Source organism: Ctenocephalides felis, unplaced genomic scaffold, assembly GCF_003426905.1.
Source record: "Ctenocephalides felis isolate EL2017-DRISC unplaced genomic scaffold, ASM342690v1 CF-g0.4_SCAFFOLD_03571, whole genome shotgun sequence".
NCBI lineage: Eukaryota > Metazoa > Arthropoda > Insecta > Siphonaptera > Pulicidae > Ctenocephalides > Ctenocephalides felis.
In genome coordinates, this window is record NW_020539725.1 from 26,975,102 (window position 1) to 26,998,240 (window position 23,139).

Here is a 23,139-nt window from a genome sequence, read left to right on the forward strand (position 1 = left end):
ATATAGGCAATTGTTTCGCCATCTCATTATCCTGCTGATTACTCAGGCGGATTCCAACTGTTTAATCGAAGTTCGAAAGATAAAAATACCACATTACTTATGGTAAATAGTTTCGAAAAAATTAATTCAATTAAAAATCATTTTTGTGAATTGATATAAAAACTGATGATTTATGCCGTGGGGCAAACTATTTCGGAAATTTAAAACTCAAAATTAATCCATTTCTATAAATACGTTCAACATCTTTGCCTTTTTCATAGTGGCTTAATACATTTACATAAATTAGAATTTTGAACCAATGTGTAAAAAAAGTACATATAAAACTAAAATGTACAATTAAAACCTATTAATTCGGTATAGAACTTTTATGCAGTATAATATTTATGCAGTCATACAATAAATTCGTATTCAATTGCTTAAAATATTTGTGAATCACATGATTTTGTTCATAAATCTGGTTATAATTTTTTGATCATTTTTGCAAATATAGTTTTTCTAAAAGTTCGGATTCACAACTTTATATTAATTTTATTTATATATGAAGCTGATATAATTTTGAAACTTCAAGAAAGGTGCTGAATTCGCGTATAATCTTGGACAACACCTGAGGAAAACGTATTTTTTAAACGAGACATCAAAAGATTTTTTTCGCATTTATAATTCAACCCAGAAGAGATTTAAACAGACAGCCTACTTATTATCACTGGGATTAGAAAATCAGGTAGATCGGTCTGTAAGAATAAATTAATTAATAATTCGTGTTAAATAACGAGAACATCTTTTCAATAAATCTTAGACTTTCAATCATAGCAACTATACTGCAACGCAAAATTATACAATAGCATCAGATACAAATAAATCTATCGACGGCCGCTTCGTAAGTAATTTAATAAAATTATAAAATAATATTATAAAATAAAGTTTTTTATATAATTGTTTTTTAAAACATAATTTGCAGTTAACTGGATTTTTAAATAAAACCACATGCCCTGAATTTTTCAATCGTACAAAAAATCTTAGCCAGTCTGATCAAAATTTAAAAATAATTCTGAAAGATTTTCATGACAGAACCAAAGAAAATCTTACTAGGCCTTCTAAGCCTAATGAAGTTTCTAACGCCACGATGGAAGACATTTATAAACTGATGGTTTTATATGAAGTTATGGTCATGAAGGTGCGAAATTAAATTGCGAAGAAAAGATATGATTCGATACCAATGGGATCTTTATGTATACATGTTTTTTTAAAGAGAGAAGCAGGAAAGCGCTTGGACGAATATCTTGGATATTGGTCTGATGATGATATAGACAAATTGCGACGTTTAACAAACCGTGCTGGTTTTGTGGTTGGATCAAATAAGATTATTCAAAAAATAGTATCGGGTACTTATAATCTTCAATGCCATAATTTTGACATATATATATAAAAGCTTTTTTCTACAAAATAAGAGAATACATTGCCAAAAAGAGGCTAAACATGTAATATTAGGTATCTTAAGAAACAATATATATATATAATTTTCTTACGTAGGTCGTCTTTTACATGAAGTTCTAAACCACATGGACCATGTTCGACAAAATAAATCCATAACTGAAAACGTAACGTCAACTATTAGGTTGGTAATTTTTCCAGCTCCTCATATGACATTAGCAACTTTGATTGGAATATTTTCGGGCTATAAAACATACACAGAAACTGTATTTTATCCACACCTTGGAGCTATGTTTGTAATTGAGCTTCATAAAAGTTGTTGCGGAAAAGTTTGGTATTTTAAGGTAAATATTATTATACTGTACTATATTGTGAAATGATATATACGAGTAGTTGCATGTAAAGATGATACAGTGATGTAAGATACTCTTAAAAAAATATGTTAATATATTTTTTAAGGTATTTTACAAAAGTCAGGAAAATAACAAATTACGAGAAGCAATTTTACCAAAATCATACGACTCAAATGATGCTCAAACAATATATCGTGATGATGCCAGTTCTATTTTATCAGACATGAGGGTAGAGAGTGACGAGGAAATTGAAAAATTGTGCAAACCAAATGTTACTCGTAGTCAGAAAATGAGTTGAAGTCATAGATATTCCTTTTTTGAATGTGATTTCTTAATCATATAATGCATATGTTACGACCAACGATCAAGATCTAAGAATTTTTTAAGAAATAATAAAAAGTTAGAGTAATCTGATGTTTATTTATTCCTCCTAGCAGTACTTAAAAGTGATATAGAGTAGTGCGGGAAACAATTTGAGCAAATATTTTGTGTATACAAAACCGATTATATATATATATATATATATATATATATTTGATATCACAATAAATAACACATATCAAACATCCGAGTATATTAAGTAAAACTCCCAGCTACTTCATCCTTGTAGAAATATATAATGTAAAACATTCCATTGGCGAAATAGGAACGAACAGCCAAGGGGCAAAAAGATCCATTTCCTTTTTAATTTTAAAAAGGCTTTATTGAGTAATAGCTACATTATCCAATCAATCATCAGAGTTGCAATAATTATTCCTTTTTCTTAACTTAAATTCCTTTTTTAACTTATTTTACATTTTATTTACTATTTTCTAGCCACTATTGTTTACACCTCGCCAGTGTAAAATTTTAGGTAGTTCTTATAAATCCCAATCGCATATAAACTATTTTAGAAGTTCTATAAAAAATGTTGAATTTAACTTAGAAATAACAATACATGTTATAAAACAATTAAATAACGTATACTTTAAAATTATATTCGAGTCTTATAAACTGAACAAGCGTCTTTAAAACCAAAAAGACTAACAACGAAAAAAATACTTCCGTTAAAAGGTTGACAATGTGGCATTTTATCTCATGATTTAAGACAATGAATGATTACACATCATTTTTTCTTTACTTTAAAATATTATCGTTAAAAAACCCACACTTTACTTGTATTTTAAATAATGGAGATTTTTTGGACCTTTAAGTCCCGCTTTACCCTATATTTATGTTAGAAATATTTGTATTTTTAAATATTTATATATTCATAATATAAGAATTGACATATCACAACATATTATAAGTGATATTATAAATGTAAGCAAATCAATTAATTGAAAAAACATATAAAAATAATCCAAGAAATAAGTTTTAGTATAACATAATTATAAAAATCATTTACAAAATACAGTATAGAGTTTAAATTCAAAATTAATTGAGCATTTATTCGTAGAGGGCTAATTTTGAGTTAACAAGGATTGATGGCATTTTTTATTTATGATCATACATAAATAAAAACAATTCTCTAAACAAATTCTGTATTCTTTTGTGCTTAACTATAAACACTAATAGAAGCCCCTACTCCGTAAAATAAGCCTATGTTATGGCAAGGCTATGTTACGTTAGGTTTTTCATATAAAATGGTATTAAAAACTGACAAAATGCTATGTGGTTGCTATGCAGTCAGGCGTTTTAGATAGAAAACCTAACCAAAAACGCACAAACGTCAAAAAAGAATTTTATCATAAGTGCATCTTTGTGGCGTGCATTAATAATACATACGAGAAGTTAGATTTTATGATTAAAACCCCTGATCACATAACAAATATATAGCATTTTGACAGTTTCAAGTATCATTTTATATGAAAATGCATCGTAACATGGCCTTTCAATAACATCGGTCTATTTTACGGCAAAATCGACCCTTAAATTTCATTATAAAACAATTATACATATCCAGGATAATGTATATTAGCAAATGGTGTTTGATTTTTTTAATTTAGTGTATCCGTCTTCGTGAAATCGTGGATGCAAAAAATTCTCGAAAATATAAATTTGACGAAAAAACACAATCATGTCAAATCTCACGCACGCGCTCACAAACAAATCATGTCGTACAAAGTACGAGATCCAGTTTAGTGCTTTTTTTCAAACTTCTAAGATAATTTTTTTGTTTTAATAATCCGCCGTGTTCATTAAAGAATAACGGTTAATTATAGATTAACGTTAGCTTAGCCGGTAGAAGCGCGCGACTAACAAATAAAAGTCTAAATATAAATATAAATAGATCGAAGTGTTTTGCCATATGATATTTATTATACGGTGCCTTTCTATGGCAAAAACTCTTAATGTATGACATTGTCGATTTATATGCATTGATGTCACAGATAAGTTCCATGTCGGATGTTCACGGTTGATAAACGAATCATAATTAGCTACTTCTAGGATTTATGCTAAAATAAAACCGTATTTTTTGCATGTATACTTTATTTGCGCTAATAAGGATAATATGAGGATCAACCAAGAAAGAGAAAATAACATCACAAAATTAAAATAAAGTTTTGCTGATTCCATTCATTTCAAGTAGAAAAATGTGAAGATCAAAACAGTATATTTTAGGACATTTAAAACATTTAAATATATTGGTTATTTAAAATCTTATACAATTTTTTAAAATATTTAATTTTTATTGAAACATTACAAATATTTTGATAAGATGACATACAGATGATAATAACGAAAATAAATTAATTATTATAGTTGATAAATTGAGAATTAATTATTCAATTAATTAAGAATAATTTGGCATAATTTATTAAATGACATAATTCTATTATATTAATGAAATTTTGTTTTTGCTAAAAAAATAAAAGTTTTTGAAGATTGAAATTCCAAATTTAATTTAGAAGATCTGAAAATTAAATTAATGACTAAAAACATTTATCAGTTATATATCAGTATTACCTTTATTTTTCCGAAAAGTTCTTTTTCGAATAATGATAAGAATGAGTTATGAATGAAATATTTTTTGATGAAATCAAATCTTCTAATTCAATTTTCTAGAAACTTGGTAGATTCTATTATACAAACATATATACATACATCCTTTAACACGTTCACGCCGGGGCCGATTTTCGTTTGTTTTGTTATGAGGCGGCGCTGAAATGAACATCGCGCTTCATCTGGCGGCGCGTGATTATTGCCTATTTCAGACTTGCATACGCCTTGTTTGTTGCTCTGCAGTACAGTGAGATCTTATTGTGCAAGTTTTGTAACTCGTGCCGTTTTTTTTCATTCTGACCACAAATTTCCGACAGTAAATATAATTAGAAAGGTGATTAGAATGTTTTTTTTAATTTTTACCCTTATAAAAAATGGATAACATGGATATGGAAATAAGTGATTCGGGTGAATCTATAATTTGAAGTATATATACACAATACGTATATACGTATTGTGGACTTTGTGAGGGACAGCCAGCACTTTGCTTGGAATGTTTTAACAAATTACACAAAAAACAATAAATAATGCAGTTATAAATAAAACAATATTAGATTTTATGTTATTTTAACTGTATTTGAATTTTTTGTATAATACTGTATTATTATGTTTGTTATTGAACAAAACTTATAGTTCTGATACATTTTTGATTATAATTATTATTAAAAATAAATGTTTTTAATGACAGTTTAGTGTGGGTCACCGGTGACCCGCGCCGCCCGATGAGACAGTTTAGTGTGGGCCACCGGTGACCCGCGCCGCCCGATGAGACAGTTTAGTGTGGGTCACCGGTGACCCGCGCCGGCGCGAACGTGTTAATGTTTCTTTCTTTTAATAAACATTAAGTATTTTAGATGATTAGTCACGACGTTTCGTGACTATAAACGTTCCATCATTAGGCTTTATTCTACATACAGAACAATATTGTTGGAAAATTGATGACATAAAGTTCCCAAACTTACAAAAAACTTAAAGAATTCGATTATGTGCCAAGTTTTCAGAAAATGTGCTACTGAAAACTAAAAAAAAATTACTTGCAATTTGAAAAACTATTGGTTCATATACTTTTTGGAAAAACATTTTGTTTTTTCAATTGACATAACAAAGAATAATCATTTTTATCAAATATCTACTTATAAAATAATGGAAAATATTTTTACTTCAAGATTTTTAAAGCTCTTTATTAAGTATATTTTATTTTATCCCATTTTTGAAATATCAATTGTATACATGATTATGTATACAATTAATTGTATAAAGCATAATAAAGCTCTTTATTAAGTATATTTTAAATAAGGACTAAAAAAGGAATCTATAGTATCTATCAATATATAATTTCATAAATTTAAATTTATAGTTGAACAAATAGTCTTAATTCTGAAATACTTAGTGCAATATCTTCATTATTTTCACTATGATCCTAGAAATGTTTTCTCCAAGAAACGGTTTGAAGTTTAGATGAACAAAAATAATAAAAATCAACCACAATAACCAAAAAATGTTCACAGTTTGTGTTTGACAAAAGCTCTTCTAGGTTATACTTTCAAAAGCTCATAACTTTCAGACTGTATGAGAAAGATTCTTTTCAAATTTTTTTTATAATACAATCAATACGTGATCGTATTGTTTCAACTTAATGTTGAGTTTTGGGACACCCTGTTTATATATATATTGTGTGTGTGTGTGTGTACGATTTTGGCATATTGTACAGAATTTCAGGCAATCGACTTAACGCGTTTAATACGGGATTAATGTCATATTCTTGTACAACGTCCTGGAAGTGTAATTCTCAAATGTTATTAATTCTTATATATAATATGAGATTGATGTTGGTTATTTTATTATTCCTAATTTCGTATTCACAGAATCGATGTAGCATAAAAAAGTTTGATTATCTATATGTCACTGTATTAAATAGAGTTGAGTGAATCATTTTTATTAACAAATGAAATTTTCAATTTTACTTTATGCTTCCTATTAATTAATTTATTTATTTATTTTGTTGAGATAGTCTACAGAGTAGTACCATAAAGCATTAAAAATATAATTAGTAAAATTTAATTACAAACATATCAGTAAAAACTAAGTAGTAATTAAAACTAATCTAAATTTACTACATAGAACGGATAATTGAAGATAAAAAACATAACTTGTGCAGATGGTAATTGTTTTATAAAGATTTAATATTATATTTAAGTCTTCATTTCCAGTAAAAAGTACTGAATGTTTTTGTAAATGACACCCGCTTGTCAGATAAAGAAGTATCCAAAAAATATACAAAGTAAAGAATTCAACAATGATCCGAATGTATTTAATCCGCGATTAAAAATCACGTCATAAGTATTTAGAACGGTATTTATTTTCTTTTCGGTTATAAATCGGTATGTGTGTGTAGGAGGACCTGCATTTAGCTCAAACCAAAATTTTGATCTAATGATAAAAGGTACTAAATAAGCTTTATCAAATTTTACTTATTTACTTCCCTAAGAAGAAATTTATGTTTTTGTCTGAAAATACGATTTGCTAATTTGGTTTTTTGACGTTTCAAGTCATTTTAAATCGTTTGAGCTCAAATTTCGAAAATCTATTTATGTGAACTCTAAGAAGTTACTATTTCTTCGTAAAAACGTACCTGAATTTTTCACTTAATTTCATTATTCCAATATAGTTAGAATATCGTAGTAATAAGGGAATTATTTGTTTCTATCTTTTTATCTATGATCAATTAATTATGTTATAGAAGTTTTATAAAAATAGAGGCAAACCTCGTAGCGCCCAGTATTTATAGAGTGCGGATTTGCCAGTGCACGGAAATGTATGTAAGTATGCAGAGAACTAGGGACATTTCCGTACGGGTATCACCTGTATATTAACTAGTGTTGTATGGGATCGTGCCTTAAGGGGGTATTCTACTGTAGAATTTTGAAAAAATCGAAAAAATTTTTTTTACATATTTTCAAAGTTTAGTTATTCAAAAATATGTCATTAAAAGGATTTTTCAAAATTACTATTATTTTCTGAGTTATAGCCGTTTTAGAGACGTGGCCTCGGTTCGGGTCCGACTTGTCTCAAAACTTTGAACGCGTTTTTCTCGGAACTACTTTTTTCGAGCTGGCGGTAAGGATATCTCGAGTTCTAATGAACTGATTTACTTCAAATTTGGAGAGGATCTTCTCTATACATCGCTTTATCGTATGGACCTTGCCCAAAACTATAACTTCTCATTTAGTATTTTTAAAAAATACGGAATTGCTAAAAAAACATGAAAAAAAATAATTTTTTTTTCAAACTGCCGCCATTCAAACAAAAACCATTTTTTTAACTTATCCAAGGTTCATACGATAGCGGCATCTATTATAATTAAGAATCCATCTATTTTTTATGTTTCAAATCACCAGGAGGGTTGGAATCATGTACGCCAGGACACCCTCTTTTTTGGGGAACTTCCACTTTGACTGCTCATAACTTTGTGAATTTTAATTTTTTTTTTCTAATAATTTTTTGATGTAATGATAAAATATCAATAAACAAATGATAAAAAAATCGATAGTAAAAATATTATTTGTTTCCTTTATACAGCGCTTCAAAAACCGGGCGAAATTCATGACTCTACAGTAGAATACCCCCTTAAGGCAAATTGCTAGAACATCCCGTACCGTAACAAAATGTTGGTAGAATATTAAATTTTCAAATAGATTATTATAATTTCTGTAAAATTTTCTAATATTCATTAGAAAAATATAAACTGAATTACAAAGTTAAAATTATTTATTTAAAGTATATAAGTGGTTTTACAGCTTTAACCAGAATTAAAATTAAAATTTGAATTATTTTCGATATACAAAAGAAATTTTTTTTAAAAAAAAAAATTTAAACAATTTTTTCCCCAAAGCAGTTGTTTTATCAACACAAGCAGAAAGTTTTCTGAATCATTCAAATCGGATGCTTAGTTCTCTCAAAAACTGCCATTTTTTGTACATTTAGCTCTGTATCTTTGAAATGGCGGGGCCTGCCCTTGCCAAAAACTAATCACCTCTTCTACTAATCATTACAAATCGAATGTTTTTTGGATCATTTAAATCGGATAGTTCGTTCTCTCAAACACTCAATTTCTATTTTCTGCACTTTTTGCTCCGTTTCTCCGTAACGGCGGGACCTGCTTTTGAAAAAAACTAATCATCAGCACATCTCCGTATCAATAGGAATTGAATGTTTTTTGAACCCCCCAAAATCGGTTAACCCATTCGCCTGAAAACGTGGACGAAAAAATGCGGTCATACAAAACACACACACATATCCATTTTGCTGAAATATTCAGAAACCTTTAAATCGAGAAGATATGCAAAAATTTTTGTTTTCGATTTGGCCCAAGAATATATCTTAATTTATTAAATTATTATGTCTGCCGGACAGTTTTGTCCGTTTGTGGATTAAATCTATTTTTTTCTATCGCCAATTAACTTTATTAAATAATATAATTTATCTGTACTTTTATGTTCATATTTAAACTTTGCAATAGTGCTATAGAAGACTGTCCTCTAATTCTTGGCCAACTATCCTTTAATGTTCCTAAGCCATCTTCGCCTCATTTATTCTATATATTGTAATTTATTCTTATTATATTTATAATAATTGTATTTTTAAATCCTCTCGAAACTATGCTATGGGTTATATTTTAAAATAAATTTAAAAAGATTAATAAAATATTTGCCTTTATTATTAATAATGTTTTGACAGCGTGAGGGCAATTCGCTTTATGCCATTTTTAATGTCATTTTTTAATGTCAGTCAAAAAAAATTTTGAAGGGCTAAACAAATGATAATTAGAGGTTGTATGTAAGCCACTTTTCATCCTCAGTTATCATCTGTTTCAAAAAGGGCTCGATTTTGTTAAAATAAATCGCTTATTTTCATGTTTTTTAAAGATCAATGGCTCCAAATAAATATTCACTCAAAGTCCTAGAAAAGGCTTTAAAAAACGTTGTAATGGTACTTCATCTATTTTCAAATGTTTGAAAACATATAAAATTTCCAATCAAATTTGATTTAAGCTAGTTTAGACGATTAGGCATTGTCAACTTGATATTCTTTAAATATACATTTGACTTCCAACTTCATATTTGCTTAAAATTTATATTTTTGTTCTAGTTTATTGTTTTATGACCTGTTACTTTAAATATTTATGAAGATTTAAGATTGATTATGGACTACTAAGTTTATGCTTTCATTGTTCATATTTTTTATTTGACTTATTTTTTTATGATAAACTTTAAGTATTGATAATGACTAGTACTAATAATTTTTTACGGGATTGAAGTGAGTGAAGAATGTTAATATTTTTGACATGTTTGAAATGAGTGCAGCTTTTATAATATTTTTGTTTCAAAAGTTTTTTAACTTCTTATATTCTTCAGATTTCCAAAAAAATTTATTAGATAAGTGTTTAGGATTACATCAAAGTATTATTATTTGAATAACCATATTTTTTATAAACTATTCAAACACATTTATCAAGTCATTATGTTCAAAAATATATGCATCGAGGGCTACCACAGAATAGTGTACAGTTCCCATAATGTCACGAGTCAAATTATATCCTGGAATTAGGAATAACGGCGGTTTAGCAAAATACAACTTAACTAAAAAATTAATATATTCACAAAAAACTTACTTGGAATTGTTAACTTAGTTAAGGTAGAAATTATTATGAAAAAATTTGTAAATTCAAGCACAAAAGTAAAAAGCTTAAATTTAGTATACATCAATATTTCTGAGAATTCTTATGATATGAGAATGAATATAAAAAATTAAAATATGAACATGTTCTTATTATTTAGATATTTATATTGTGAATATTAATAATATGTTCTAAATGCATAATTTGTATACAGGATTAAATCACAGTTTTGATGTTATTACAACATTTATTCATAAATCCAATAACATTTAACGACATTATTTCTTACTTTAAACATTCTTACAGCAATATATTTCTTTAGATATTTCATTTGAAATATTTACTATTATGATTTGGTATTTACAATGATATGATAAATATACGGTACAAAAAATAGATTATTATTAGTTCACATCAAACTAAACAAACAATCTAGCTCGCAAAAATCACTGGCTTTAATTATAAATCACTTTTTCATGTATTGTGAAATTTTGTCATAAGTACACAAATTTTTATGAAGTATCTATTAAATTTATGGCTTAAATTATCATCCAGTGAGAGCATATTTCAGTTTGAATCATTTATTTTGTTTGATTGAAATTATTCTTCATGATAACAACTTATCCTAAATTTCAGTAATAAATAGAAACTATAATATAACTTTATGTATACAATTACAATCTAATATCCATTTTATTTCGTATTATTTGCAAAATATAGTGAAGAAACGCGTAATTTTTAATATAAAAATTACTGAACAAGTGACAGTCATCGATTTGTTTCTGCTATATTTTGTCAAATAACATTATTTTGAAAAATAATGTTTTAATTAAGGCACATCATGTTTGTTATTCATCTTTTTCATGTTAATAGCCATAAAGCTTAATTTTTAACTTTTGGAATTCCTAAATCTATATTACAAATATAATTTTTCTATCTATTTTAAATGATTAAAATATACATGCATGCATATGCAAGAATAGACACAGCAATAGTAGCAGAAATTATTTAAAAACTATAACAGTTATTTTTAGGATATTAGAGCCTAAGATAAAAATATTGATCCATTGTACATGTGGATTTGTATTTCATTGCATTTCAAGTTATAGATCAATTGATTTTATTAAATATCCTCTATCGGTTATCTTAATTATTCATTTCCGAATCCACATTTTCAATATTCACAATATTTTTATTATCAGTCTATGTCTTATTATTACTGGAGATATTTGAATATATATCGACATATATATTCTGTATACTCCAATTTTGTACAGTTTCTCTTAAATCTTATAAATTATAATATGTAATTTTATATTTATTTCCTAAATTCTTAAGGATCGAAATTATGCTACGTTGATTGCATTTGTTTGAAAATTATGGTTGTTGTATAATTTCTGTGTACTACTACTCGACATCTGGAAAGAAAAAAATCAAATATCAGTATTCAAATCGTAATGATAAAACTTAATGGTTCAATTTTCTGAGTTTAAACAAATACGTATAAGATACATTAAAAAGTTATGATGCATTGTAATTGAATAAATAAACCACCATATACTAAATATTGCTATATACTGAAACAATACAATCTAATAAGCCTTTCAAAGTTATAATGAACATCTTTTAAAGACTGTGCATGAAAAATATAGATACTTATATCGAAGAGTTAACTTCAATTTTTGAGTAATTATACATTGTGATAAATACATACCTCCTGGTCATCTGAATCTGAAAATTCATCATCTGAATGTTCTAGTGGTATAGCTCCTTTGCTTTCTAACATTGACATAATTTCCTGTAAACGAAGAAATTATATTAGTTACAGATTTTAAACTTTATATTAAGATAGTTTAACGTAAAGATAGTTTAACTATAGAGTGCAAAAGTATAGTAAGTAGTTAAGAAGGAACAAATTCTTCCTCTAATAAATTTTTGTGCCTTACCTTATCTGTAGCAAGCTGGTAGGCTGTTCTTCCTGCATATGTTTCAGTCTCAAGCTCTAATTTAGGGCATTCGTTTAATAAGAAAGCTACAAATGGTCTATCATTATTTTTTACTGCTTGATGGAGAATCGTACATCCAGATTTTCCTTCCTATAATAAGAATTATTCATTAGCTCCATGTACTTGTTTAACCTTTGTGTAATATCGATATGGTTCAAATATTGCTGATTGATCTAGTGCAATAAATTGAAATTTGATTTCACTCAATATATAGTTTTTGTAATATTATTGTTAGGCAATCTTCAATTAATTTGGGATATTGAAGTTATATCATGTTATTAAATAAGTCTGGAATTAATGTCTTATTTAAAACTAAAATCTATAAAGTTAATAGGAAACTTACCCTTGCATTAATGTCAGCTCCATACCAAACCAGGTGACGAATGATATCAAAATGCCTATCCTTAGCAGCCATATGTATACAGACTTCGCCTGAAATTAAAAAAAAAACATGTTTAAAAAATATTTCAGATATTGACATAAGATTTACGTAAGATTGGATGGTGGAATTGGTGTAAGACTATTAGAGTATCAAAGTAAATAGTTAATGAATGTAAAATTGTTTCCATTGATGATCATCCTGATGTTAAATTGGAATTAAGCGGTTAGGCTTACAATATATATATAACTTTTTTGTTCAAATTATAATTAGTAAAACGTTGAGCTAAAAAGTTCCTTCTTATTGTTTTAAATTAAACGCACAGATTAACACATTTTATAGACGCCTTCATGGAAGTTCGTTAAATCATACTATTCAGAAGTATGATCTTGTAAATGTATAAGTGTAAATGATGTAATTTTGTATGTATCCCATCGTGTATTGGCTTAACCACCAGGAATTAGACACCATAAAAACGCATATATATACATGCTCACATATATTGTATTCATACAAAATGAAATATTCAAATTTCTCAACAAAAATACATAAATAATAGGGCGTTTTGCATAACAGGTTTTAGTAGTATGCTGTCATTTTTTATAGATCGCAAATACCAATTTCATTACTATCTAGGAGAGCAATAAGATGATTCACTATTGTTTAGCGTTAGTTTTTTGCCGTTTACATATAAGGGGAAGTGCTAATGATGATGTTTTTTAGTTTAAATAATTTTCCGTATAAACAGATGAATCAATTCCACATGGGATATGCTGATAAATATTTTCAACTGATATTGAAATAAATTATTTATTTACAACCAGTTGTTTATAAGCGTGTTTTAAATTATGGCAAGCTCCTCATCTTAAGATTGAACTATGATTTTTATAGGTACTAAATACTATTTTTCTTATTTACTTAGTTTGTAGCAATGGAATATTTTTGTTTGTTTTATTTTACGTAGCAAACTATACAATAACTACTTTACACTTTTACATTACATTTTATACTTTTTACATTACATTTTACGATTTCTTATTTTTAACCGATAAAGCATAAATATTGTCATGGCCAGATTTTACCGTATTTATGTTTCTCGTATATAACTTTTACTTAAATTACTATGAAAGAGTTGAAATTATTAACATACAAATGTAGTTTCAAATGGGTAATAGTTTCCAAGTTTCTTATTGCATGATCCATGTCCTACTTTTTTATCAGTTTAGTCAATTAAAAATGATGATCAATTGAACACCTCTGAACCAAAGTACGTATTAAAACGTCTATGAGTAATGTTGGATTTTTTACCATCACTAGTATTATTGTTATGACGCATGTAGAAATAATATCGTATAATTGTTTACAATATTATCTTTAAATAACAAAATACAATAACTTTACATATTTCAAAAATCAAAACATGAGAGGTCTAAATTTGAACTTTCACAAACTTAAAGCTCATTCAATAAGACTCTTGTGATCTTAGGATATTTCTGAGCAGAGCACCGCATAGCAACACCGCTTAACAAAATAATTCAATGGAACATCTAATAAAATTTTCCAATATTTATGATTAAAGCAAATGTACGATCAGATATCTCCCTCATGAGTATTTATTTACGCGAGTTATGTTTGCTCAAAATTTCATATCGTCTAATTGCGATTCGAGAGAATCGAGATACGACCAAGTGTCCACAACATTATCTATATACAATTTGATTAATTAAACACATATCTAGGTAAATATTGAAAATAAAACAATATTATTAGAGAGCAAGGACAAAATAGCCTTGTGGAAAACCCAAGCCGATTGATACAATAAAACTAATCGTTTTGCGCCGTGGCGACACCTGTATTTTCGCCATGTTTTCCTTTATCTGAAGGACACCACGTAGCTGATAAGGACTTTGTCACATTATTTTAAATAATGCATTATTCATAAAATAACTAGAATGAGGTGATATGTTGTCTACTTGCGTCTATTTCGACCTCTGTAATAATTGCTCTTGTCGTTACCTGGATCCAAAATAAATGAGCCGATAACAAAAGAACTTGTTTTTGTAGAACGGTTACATCAAATTACTGAATGTCCTCTAAAACACGAAGTAACCAAATAAACGCAATAAAACAACTTTAAATAAATAAATAATGTAATAAAAAACTTTACACCATATATAAAGCGTCATAAATTTTAAAAAAAATCTAAGAGGTACATTATATGGTACTAACATCTACACATCCCAAATGACGAAATTGTTAATTATAAATTTGATTATAAAAGAATGAATTGTATTATTCTAACTTAGGAAAAATACTCAACACAATTTATTTCTGTTAGTCATTATGGTTCATTGTGGCAAACGAATACACCATGAAATTATTTTTGGAAAACCCGACAACGTGCTGATAAATAATGTACGCATTGTTTGAAGTACCACGGAGAAACTTTATTGCCTTTTATCTAACGATGCCAATCGGTAATTTATTATTACTGGCTATTTCGAAATCTTTTATACACTTTATTGGTAAAAAAATATAATATGTAAGTCTTAATAAAAAAGTGTGTCATTTTTCATGTACGTCTATGACATCATCTAATTAAACTTTTACTTTTAAATTAATTGTCTACTTTTTTGCAAATGATTAATTGAGGCATGGGAACAAACTGTTGTGGAGATAGGTGCAACTTTAATTATTGTCTGAATAACAATTAAAAGGAAATATGCTATTTAAAACAGTACTGAAACTAGAATAAGCTGGTATTCATATTCAAACTTTAATGTGAATTATTTTAATTGAATTGAATTAATTAATGAGAATTTAATATTTAAATGAAAACTAAAAATGAAAGAAAATAATAACGAATTCAGAAAAAAAATATAAAATTATTTAAAACTGGGCCACGACCCAAAATATTTGACAGAGGTAAAACATTTCGGTACAAGAAAAATATGACATGCATAAAATTAGCTGTTTCATATTTTACAGCGATTATTGGACCAATTCTGCTGTAAAATAGACCAATGTTATGACAAGGCTATGTTACTTTTTTGCATTGTTCATATAAAATGGTACTAAAAACTTTCAAAATATTATGTATTTACTGTGCAATCAGACGTTTTACATCTAAAATCCAACTTCTCACATATATTATGTGAAAAGTTCCATTTTTATGACACATCAGAAAGATGCACTTATGATAAGATTCTTTTTTCTAACGTTGGTGAGTTTTATAAGTTAGATTTTCTATCTAAAACGCTTGACTGCACAACAACCACAAAGAATTTTGACAGGTTTTAGTACCATTTTATATGAAAAACGTGTTGCGCAACCTTGCCAAAAAATTGGTCTCTTTCACTGCACAGTTGAATTGGCCCATATATTTTACATAACTTTGATAACAAGCATTTTATGAAATTGTTATATAATATAATAAGTAAACAGATTGCTAGCAAAATACACAAGGAATACATTTTGATTAGAAATTAGTAGATACACCACAAAACAACGTAAGTTCTAAGAATATAAGTCATATTCTTACGTGCGTCGTTGGGTATCTACTAATTTCTAATTAATATGTATTCCTTGTGTATTTTGATTAGAAATCTCTGTTCAAAATAAATATTATAAAATTCAATGGATAGACAAAAAACAACTTATCAATTATAAAATCTAACGTGCAAATAAAAATATAATTGTACCGTTTCATTCGCCCCAGACAACACGTGTTCATAACCGTAAAACACTCATCCATTTACTGCGAAATTATTAATCATATATATATGTAATGACAACATTTGAAAGATTTTCGTAGAAGTCGGTCAATGTCAAGCGCACAAAGTTAAGGCCTGTGGTCATTTACTTCCGATCTTCCATAAATACAGATTGTTCACTTGAACTAAAAAAATTGCTGTGGTTGCAAATCAACTTTGAAATTCGTAAAATCGAAAACTTATAAAAAAAACGTTCGGCAATTCCGTCTATCCGCAACTCTATTTTTTTGCTATGTATGACTTTTACATAGATGGGTTTAACCGAAACTACCGCTTTGATTTCAGTCATTTTAAATCGTGATTTTGCATTTTATTGATTATAAAAGAATTTTGACAATTAAACTTATGACTTGCATTTTGTAAGTGAAAGGAAACCAGTAAGCATGTATCAGTATCAAATGAAATTTAAACTTTAATTAGTTTTTTTCGATGCTATAAAATTATAATAAAACGAATGACAGAGCTCAACACTCAAAAAGGAGAATTACAATTATGGTAATAATTTTAATCGTTGTCAATTTATTGTTTAGATCTTGATTATAAAACTATAATTCTCCTACTTAAATAGGTTGATAATTGAATACTAATCAACAATTCTAATTTCACAAAATGCAATCATTTCTTTGGTCACAAAGATTATCAAAAAAATGTTGATCCGAAGGATGCTGTGATTAATTATTAGATATATCGAATGAAGAATAAGTTTTAGCTTGGTTTTATATAAATTTTCAATATATAGAAAATTTATTCAATGAATTTCAACAATTATTGTACAGAATCGTCATAAGTTGCTATATTTATTATTTTATGTATTCAAGTTAAGGATTTTACAGAAATGCATTCCAACAAACTCAATTTCAACGGTTATTTCATTTATGAAGAATTCGTTACAATTCTAAGATTTTTGTACTAATATATTTGCGGAACAAAGAAAACCCGCGACCGCAACCACAATTTGCAGTAAATTTCTGATGAATTACATCAACAAATAGAAATAAGCTCAGGCCTATAATTGTTCATAGTTATGTGTTTATTGAAATCATCATCGATTACTTTAATAATTTAAATTGTGATAGAAAATAATAGCGAAATTGTTGTGAAGAACAAACATAATTTTTAAACTTCCCGGTTTTTATGAAATACAGTAAAATTTTCTGGTAGAGCTCGTCTATATTTGTGATAACATATTTGGGAAAATATTAATTACTCTATAATTGTCTGATATTGGAGTTTTTTTAGCATAGCATGGAGACGTAATAGTGGAAGTTTTAGCATAGAGCTAAGATAACTAATTATCGGTAATGATAGGTGTGATCATAGTGTGATAAAAAGACCACTTGTAGATATCAAAATGGCACTCAAACAATAATTTGTTTTTTTTTTAATTATTCTCTAATGCGGATATACAGAATCATACGATATTGATTTAGTTCGGGGAAATTTATGATTACAAATAGATATAAAGTTTAAGTTGATCAGTAGATAAATTGATAATTATTTGCTATTAGTTATCAAACATGTTGAAAATAAATGAGATACTATCAGACTGCACGTTGAGTATATGAAAAATTTTATCCGAAAGATATGCCTATAGCTTCTATCAAATTCTCACAAATTATAAAGCAAAGATATTTTGAATTGTTGCTAGTACAGTGTTATGTATAATAATATTTATAATTTTTTGAAAATTATTACCAATTTTTTAGATGTTAGTTTTCTTATAAGTACATCTTGGATGTCTTTGAGCATATAATATATAAAGCTATATCATCGCACCTACATTTGTAGGTTTGTACAAAACTGTATATACATATTATATGTATATATTATATTACATGTGTGAATTTTTGAATTGTGTACATTTGCTTGTATTATATTACTCTTCGTCTTGTGCCGGGAATTCCGCGGGTTTTTCTGACAATATATTTAAAAAAAACTGTTCATACTTGTATTACGTGTTTGTGTGCATTGTGATGATAGTATAATGAATATTGTGCAATCTGTTCCATTTGCCGAACATATGTTCCACGCATCCAAATATGTATTGAAGAGAATATTAGCACCAGCTTGTATTTAAAATAATTTGTAAACGTTGAAAAAATTGACGATTTATTTGTATATTTATTAAAACCAGTGATGTAAAACGGTTATTTTCAATTTCATAAGAAAATTAGAGATGCATCGCATAATTGAGCCGAATGAACTCTATTTAGAAGTCAGTAAAATTTTATTGAATATATAATCGCTCAGCAATATGGTAAATAGTGATTTCCATCTAAGTTCCCTTTAAGGGTTAATAATAATAATTGTCTTTGTTATAATAAGTTCTCTTCTAATCAAATTCTGCAAATATCATAAGGAATGAAGAATGCATAATAAACTATTAAAATTAATCTTCTTAGAATTCTAATATAATTTTTGAAAAAGTATTACGAAGATGCACTCAGGCTAATAATCGGATTATAATAAACATCCTTTTAGAACAGGTATTGAAGTTTTAAGGGACCAAAGAGTGTATTATGAAATAAAATCATTTGTAAGGCGCCACGATGTCTGAGCCTTTTATAATAGTCAACAATATTAGTACCATCAGTAGTTTTTGTGTACTTCTTGTGAAGAAAACTTGGAGATATCTATATATCTCCAAAAAAATCATAGAATTTATTTAACCTAAACTTTACTATAATCAATTCACTATTAATGAGTGCATTAAATTAAAACTGAATATCAAATCGAACCAGATTAATAACAAAAAAAAAATCAAAAGAAAGTTATATGCAGATTAATCAAAATCAGAATAAATTTAATTTATTTAAACTAGGCCACGGCTTCAACACAAAACCCAAAATATTTGACGCAGACAAACATTCCGGGACATCTTATTGTAATCTTCGGTGAATATGAGACATTTTGGCAATAACCTCGTCTCGACTTTTATACTCATTTACTACAAGAAATCATGTGACAGTGATTACGTGCACATGTAATTGAAATTTTGGCAACTTTTTCATATACACATCGCTAATAAATTTATGTTTATGCACTGTGTCTAGTCATAGAGCTAGCCAATGCCTGAACGCCTTACCAAATGCGGTCACGAAAACGGGAAAAGCTATTTTCCGCCAATGTTTATTTTGAGAGTAGCCGGTTTTATTTTCGTAGAGGAATGCGCCTTGGCGCTTTTTGAGATGGTAGGGTTGATCAAAATAATAAGTAAAAAAAGGAATTGGTTCAAAATTACTTAAGTTTATTGGCCCAGTGTTAAACGACAACGATATTTAGGGAAATTCTAAATAGTTCTCGTAATGTATTTTTGTCACTATAACACAAGTGTAGTATAATATTAAAACTTAATTATTACTGCAGAGACAAAAATCTTGCAATAATTTGACATTAAGCATCAGAATTCCAAATTTGCATAACCTAGTTTATATTCCATTATTTACCACAAGGTGCAATTATTAAAATAAGTCAAGTTAATAACTAATAATATTGTTTTACATTTTACGAAATCAATTTCAAATTTATAAATGATTCGTTTATCATTACGTCTGAGATTTTATCACCGAAATCTCAGATTTTTTCTCCATAAACTGTTGACCTCTACAATTTTATTTCAGGCGCACATCAGTGACCCTCGACTCATTTGCGTCATAGTTTACGTGTAACCATAATTTATTACAATATTATTTACTTTTCTGAATATTTTTATCTGAAATGAGTGCACGATGCCAGATTTCAAAAGAGAAGCATTCAACACGTCCAGCAAGATTTGTATTTACAAACTTATATATAACGTCAAAAGCGACTACAAAGTAGTAAAAGCTGGACCACCGATGGTACAGACGTCATACATATAGGAGGAGAAGAGATTTTTTAGACTATTTCCGTCACTTGGTTTTTTGTATGTGTTGAACGCTTTCAATAATAACGACGTTTTAAAATTCCCTAGAAGTCTTGTGAGCATCTGGTTTTCCACCGTCATACTTAATGCGATGACTTCATATTATATTTAGTTGCGACAAATGGTTATTCCTGATATCTATTTCTTCTAAATAAAAAAATACACCTTAGGAAAACACAGAATATTCTTTTTGTCTAAAAGACAATTATATTATAATATCTTCACTATAAATAAATCTAGTATAAAACTTTGTTAAATAGATGTATTATTCTGGAATTACAAGTAACAAAATTCTACTTTGGTAAGCTAGCATCTCAAATATGAGCTCCCAGAAAAAACTAATTATAAATTTAACATCAAGCCTACAAATGATGTAAATTGTTAAAATAGTATATTATTAATCGGAGTTTCATCAAATTAAATTAATTAGAATGAATTATTCATTACAACTAACCATGACACTGTATGTCCTCGACATTTTATTCTCAAATACACACCTTCATCGTATAAAATTTAGAATAGCCACTTTATTTCTAGTTGTCCGGTTTGAAAACGCAATTATATTTTTGTGCCGGAGTGTATTTTAAGGCATGGTATTCCCCAAATGACGCGATGTCTACAGAAACAGACTTCGAATAACTTTGCTCGGTATGCGACGGTCTGCGCCCATCAGTAAAGACTGGGCTATAAATACCATTTGGCTTCAAATAACTTACAGACGATTCATAAATGTAATATCCTTTGTATTGCACACGTTTAATGCACGTGTAGAAATTACTAGACTCGAAATAGTAAATGATGCTGGCCGGAACCTGCAAATGAGGAAAATATTCCCCAAATTGATGACAAACGCTGATGATTTCAGATTCAGGTAGACCTATGTCCTACAACTTGAAATAATGGTAAATACTTTTACTTAAATTATGATTTTAGTGTCAGCGATCTAGTTGGTTTCTCAAAAACTGGAATATAGCTTGATTTGAAAATACTTGGACAATGATCCAGTAGTGTGTTCATCATCATGTAGAAAACAGCATAATTTTCAATCCTTCACTCCATCAATTATTAAATTATAGCAACGGTACTAATTATTGAATCATATTAACTATTACAATGTAATCAATCTATATCAATCACGAATACTAGTACTCGTTTGATTATAATAAATTGCAATGACATCAATTTGCATAGCAAATAAGCGGACGCGCAATTCGAATATAGAAAAACCAACTTGCACACGTGCTCATTTTATTGTGATCAGAATTAGCAAATGCTCATTAGTTTCTTTGAATAATTAATAGCAAAACAAAAAGCGCATCAACGCGTTTTCTGTACTCATCATATTAATGGTAATGAGAGTAATGTAAATAAGAGAATGTGAAAGTTCTGGAGAATTCCAGTGGCGTATTAAGTCATTCGGTAATCCCAACCTTAAACAATTTTAAATTATTACTACGGCCTTGAAATACTAATGCGATGTACTATTCTAGATTGGTAGTGTATAACGTTATTTTTTCTTCAAAGTGAATTATACGCAAAATACCTGTATTAATTACTGGCGATTGGGAATTTCACAATGGGCATCGAAAATCGGATTCCAAATGATAAACCATAAATGTTTTAATAATTAGATAAAACAGTTAGCTGCAAACTATTAAAAAACATCTTCAATAGAAACCATGAAGACTGTATCATCTTTCATATGAGCTTTGAAATTTCATAGGTCTGAAATTTTAAATTAAGTAGGTCAAGAAAAACTCGAGTACCTATTACAACCTGCTACGAAGTAAATGCTTCTACAAATTATGTAAATATCCCAACCTTGTAAATAAAAAACTATACAAAAGTGCGAATAATTTACTCCAAGTACAGTAGCTGTGCCAAGGAAAGTTAGTCTGTCTAGAATGCCGTCTATACAAATGCATGTGTCAAATAGAAAACCTATATTTGTTTTCGTTTTGTGAGAATCTTGAATGTTGGAAGCCAAGAAAACATCTGTCCTGAATTTATTTGATCTATTTATGTCGCGCTAATTTTATAAGTTTTCCGGATAAATAATTTCTTTCTTATGGTTCATTGGCTAATTTAAATGTATATTAACTTTGCATGATTCAATTATAATGATGCCCAAAGCTTAGATTTTGCAAATTGAAATGATCATAGAAATAATTAGTATAAACAACAAAAGTTCAATAATGTGCAATAAAACATTATTGCAAATGTGTTTTCATCAATGCGTTTCTAATTCTAGAGCAGTCAATAAAATTGATTTATAAATTTTAGGTTCAAACTCATACGCCGTTCCTGGATATTCGGTAATTTCGTTGATCAAGGATTCATTGGAATTTTGAATTAAAGTTTAGATCAAGACTCAAACGAACTATTGGCAACTTCTGATGATAATCAGGTCAGTTCATGTTTAGTGGAATGTATTTTATTTTATAATTAAGTAAGTTATTAAAATAACAGAAATGAATTGAAATATTGAATATTTCTCACATCATTAACACTTCAAGTCACTTATAAAATGATATAGTTACTACAGAAAACGTTTATTGTATTCCAATTTGTTGATTCAAAATCATTAGGGTTCAAACCAATATTTTTTTTAGGTTATCACTATAGTATATT

General features: G+C 28.0%; 2 protein-coding genes across 2 annotated transcripts in view; one reads left to right on the forward strand and one right to left on the reverse strand.

Annotated features, from left to right (window-relative positions):
• The window catches only part of LOC113384924 (double-strand break repair protein MRE11), an 84,841-nt gene that overhangs the window by 26,162 nt on the left and 35,540 nt on the right, over positions 1 to 23,139 (forward strand). The window contains exon 5 of the mRNA XM_026622701.1: positions 22,792 to 22,915. The gene's annotated coding sequence lies outside the window, so the exon portion shown is untranslated. The remainder of the gene's footprint in view (positions 1 to 22,791; positions 22,916 to 23,139) is intronic.
• The window catches only part of LOC113384925 (NF-kappa-B inhibitor cactus-like), a 28,454-nt gene continuing 16,932 nt past the window's right edge, over positions 11,618 to 23,139 (reverse strand). The window contains exons 5-8 of the mRNA XM_026622704.1: positions 12,796 to 12,884; positions 12,393 to 12,542; positions 12,161 to 12,244; positions 11,618 to 11,864 (exon numbers count right to left, since the gene is read on the reverse strand). Of these exons, the coding sequence (XP_026478489.1) occupies positions 11,793 to 11,864; positions 12,161 to 12,244; positions 12,393 to 12,542; positions 12,796 to 12,884 (395 nt within the window). The 3' untranslated portion in view covers positions 11,618 to 11,792. The remainder of the gene's footprint in view (positions 11,865 to 12,160; positions 12,245 to 12,392; positions 12,543 to 12,795; positions 12,885 to 23,139) is intronic.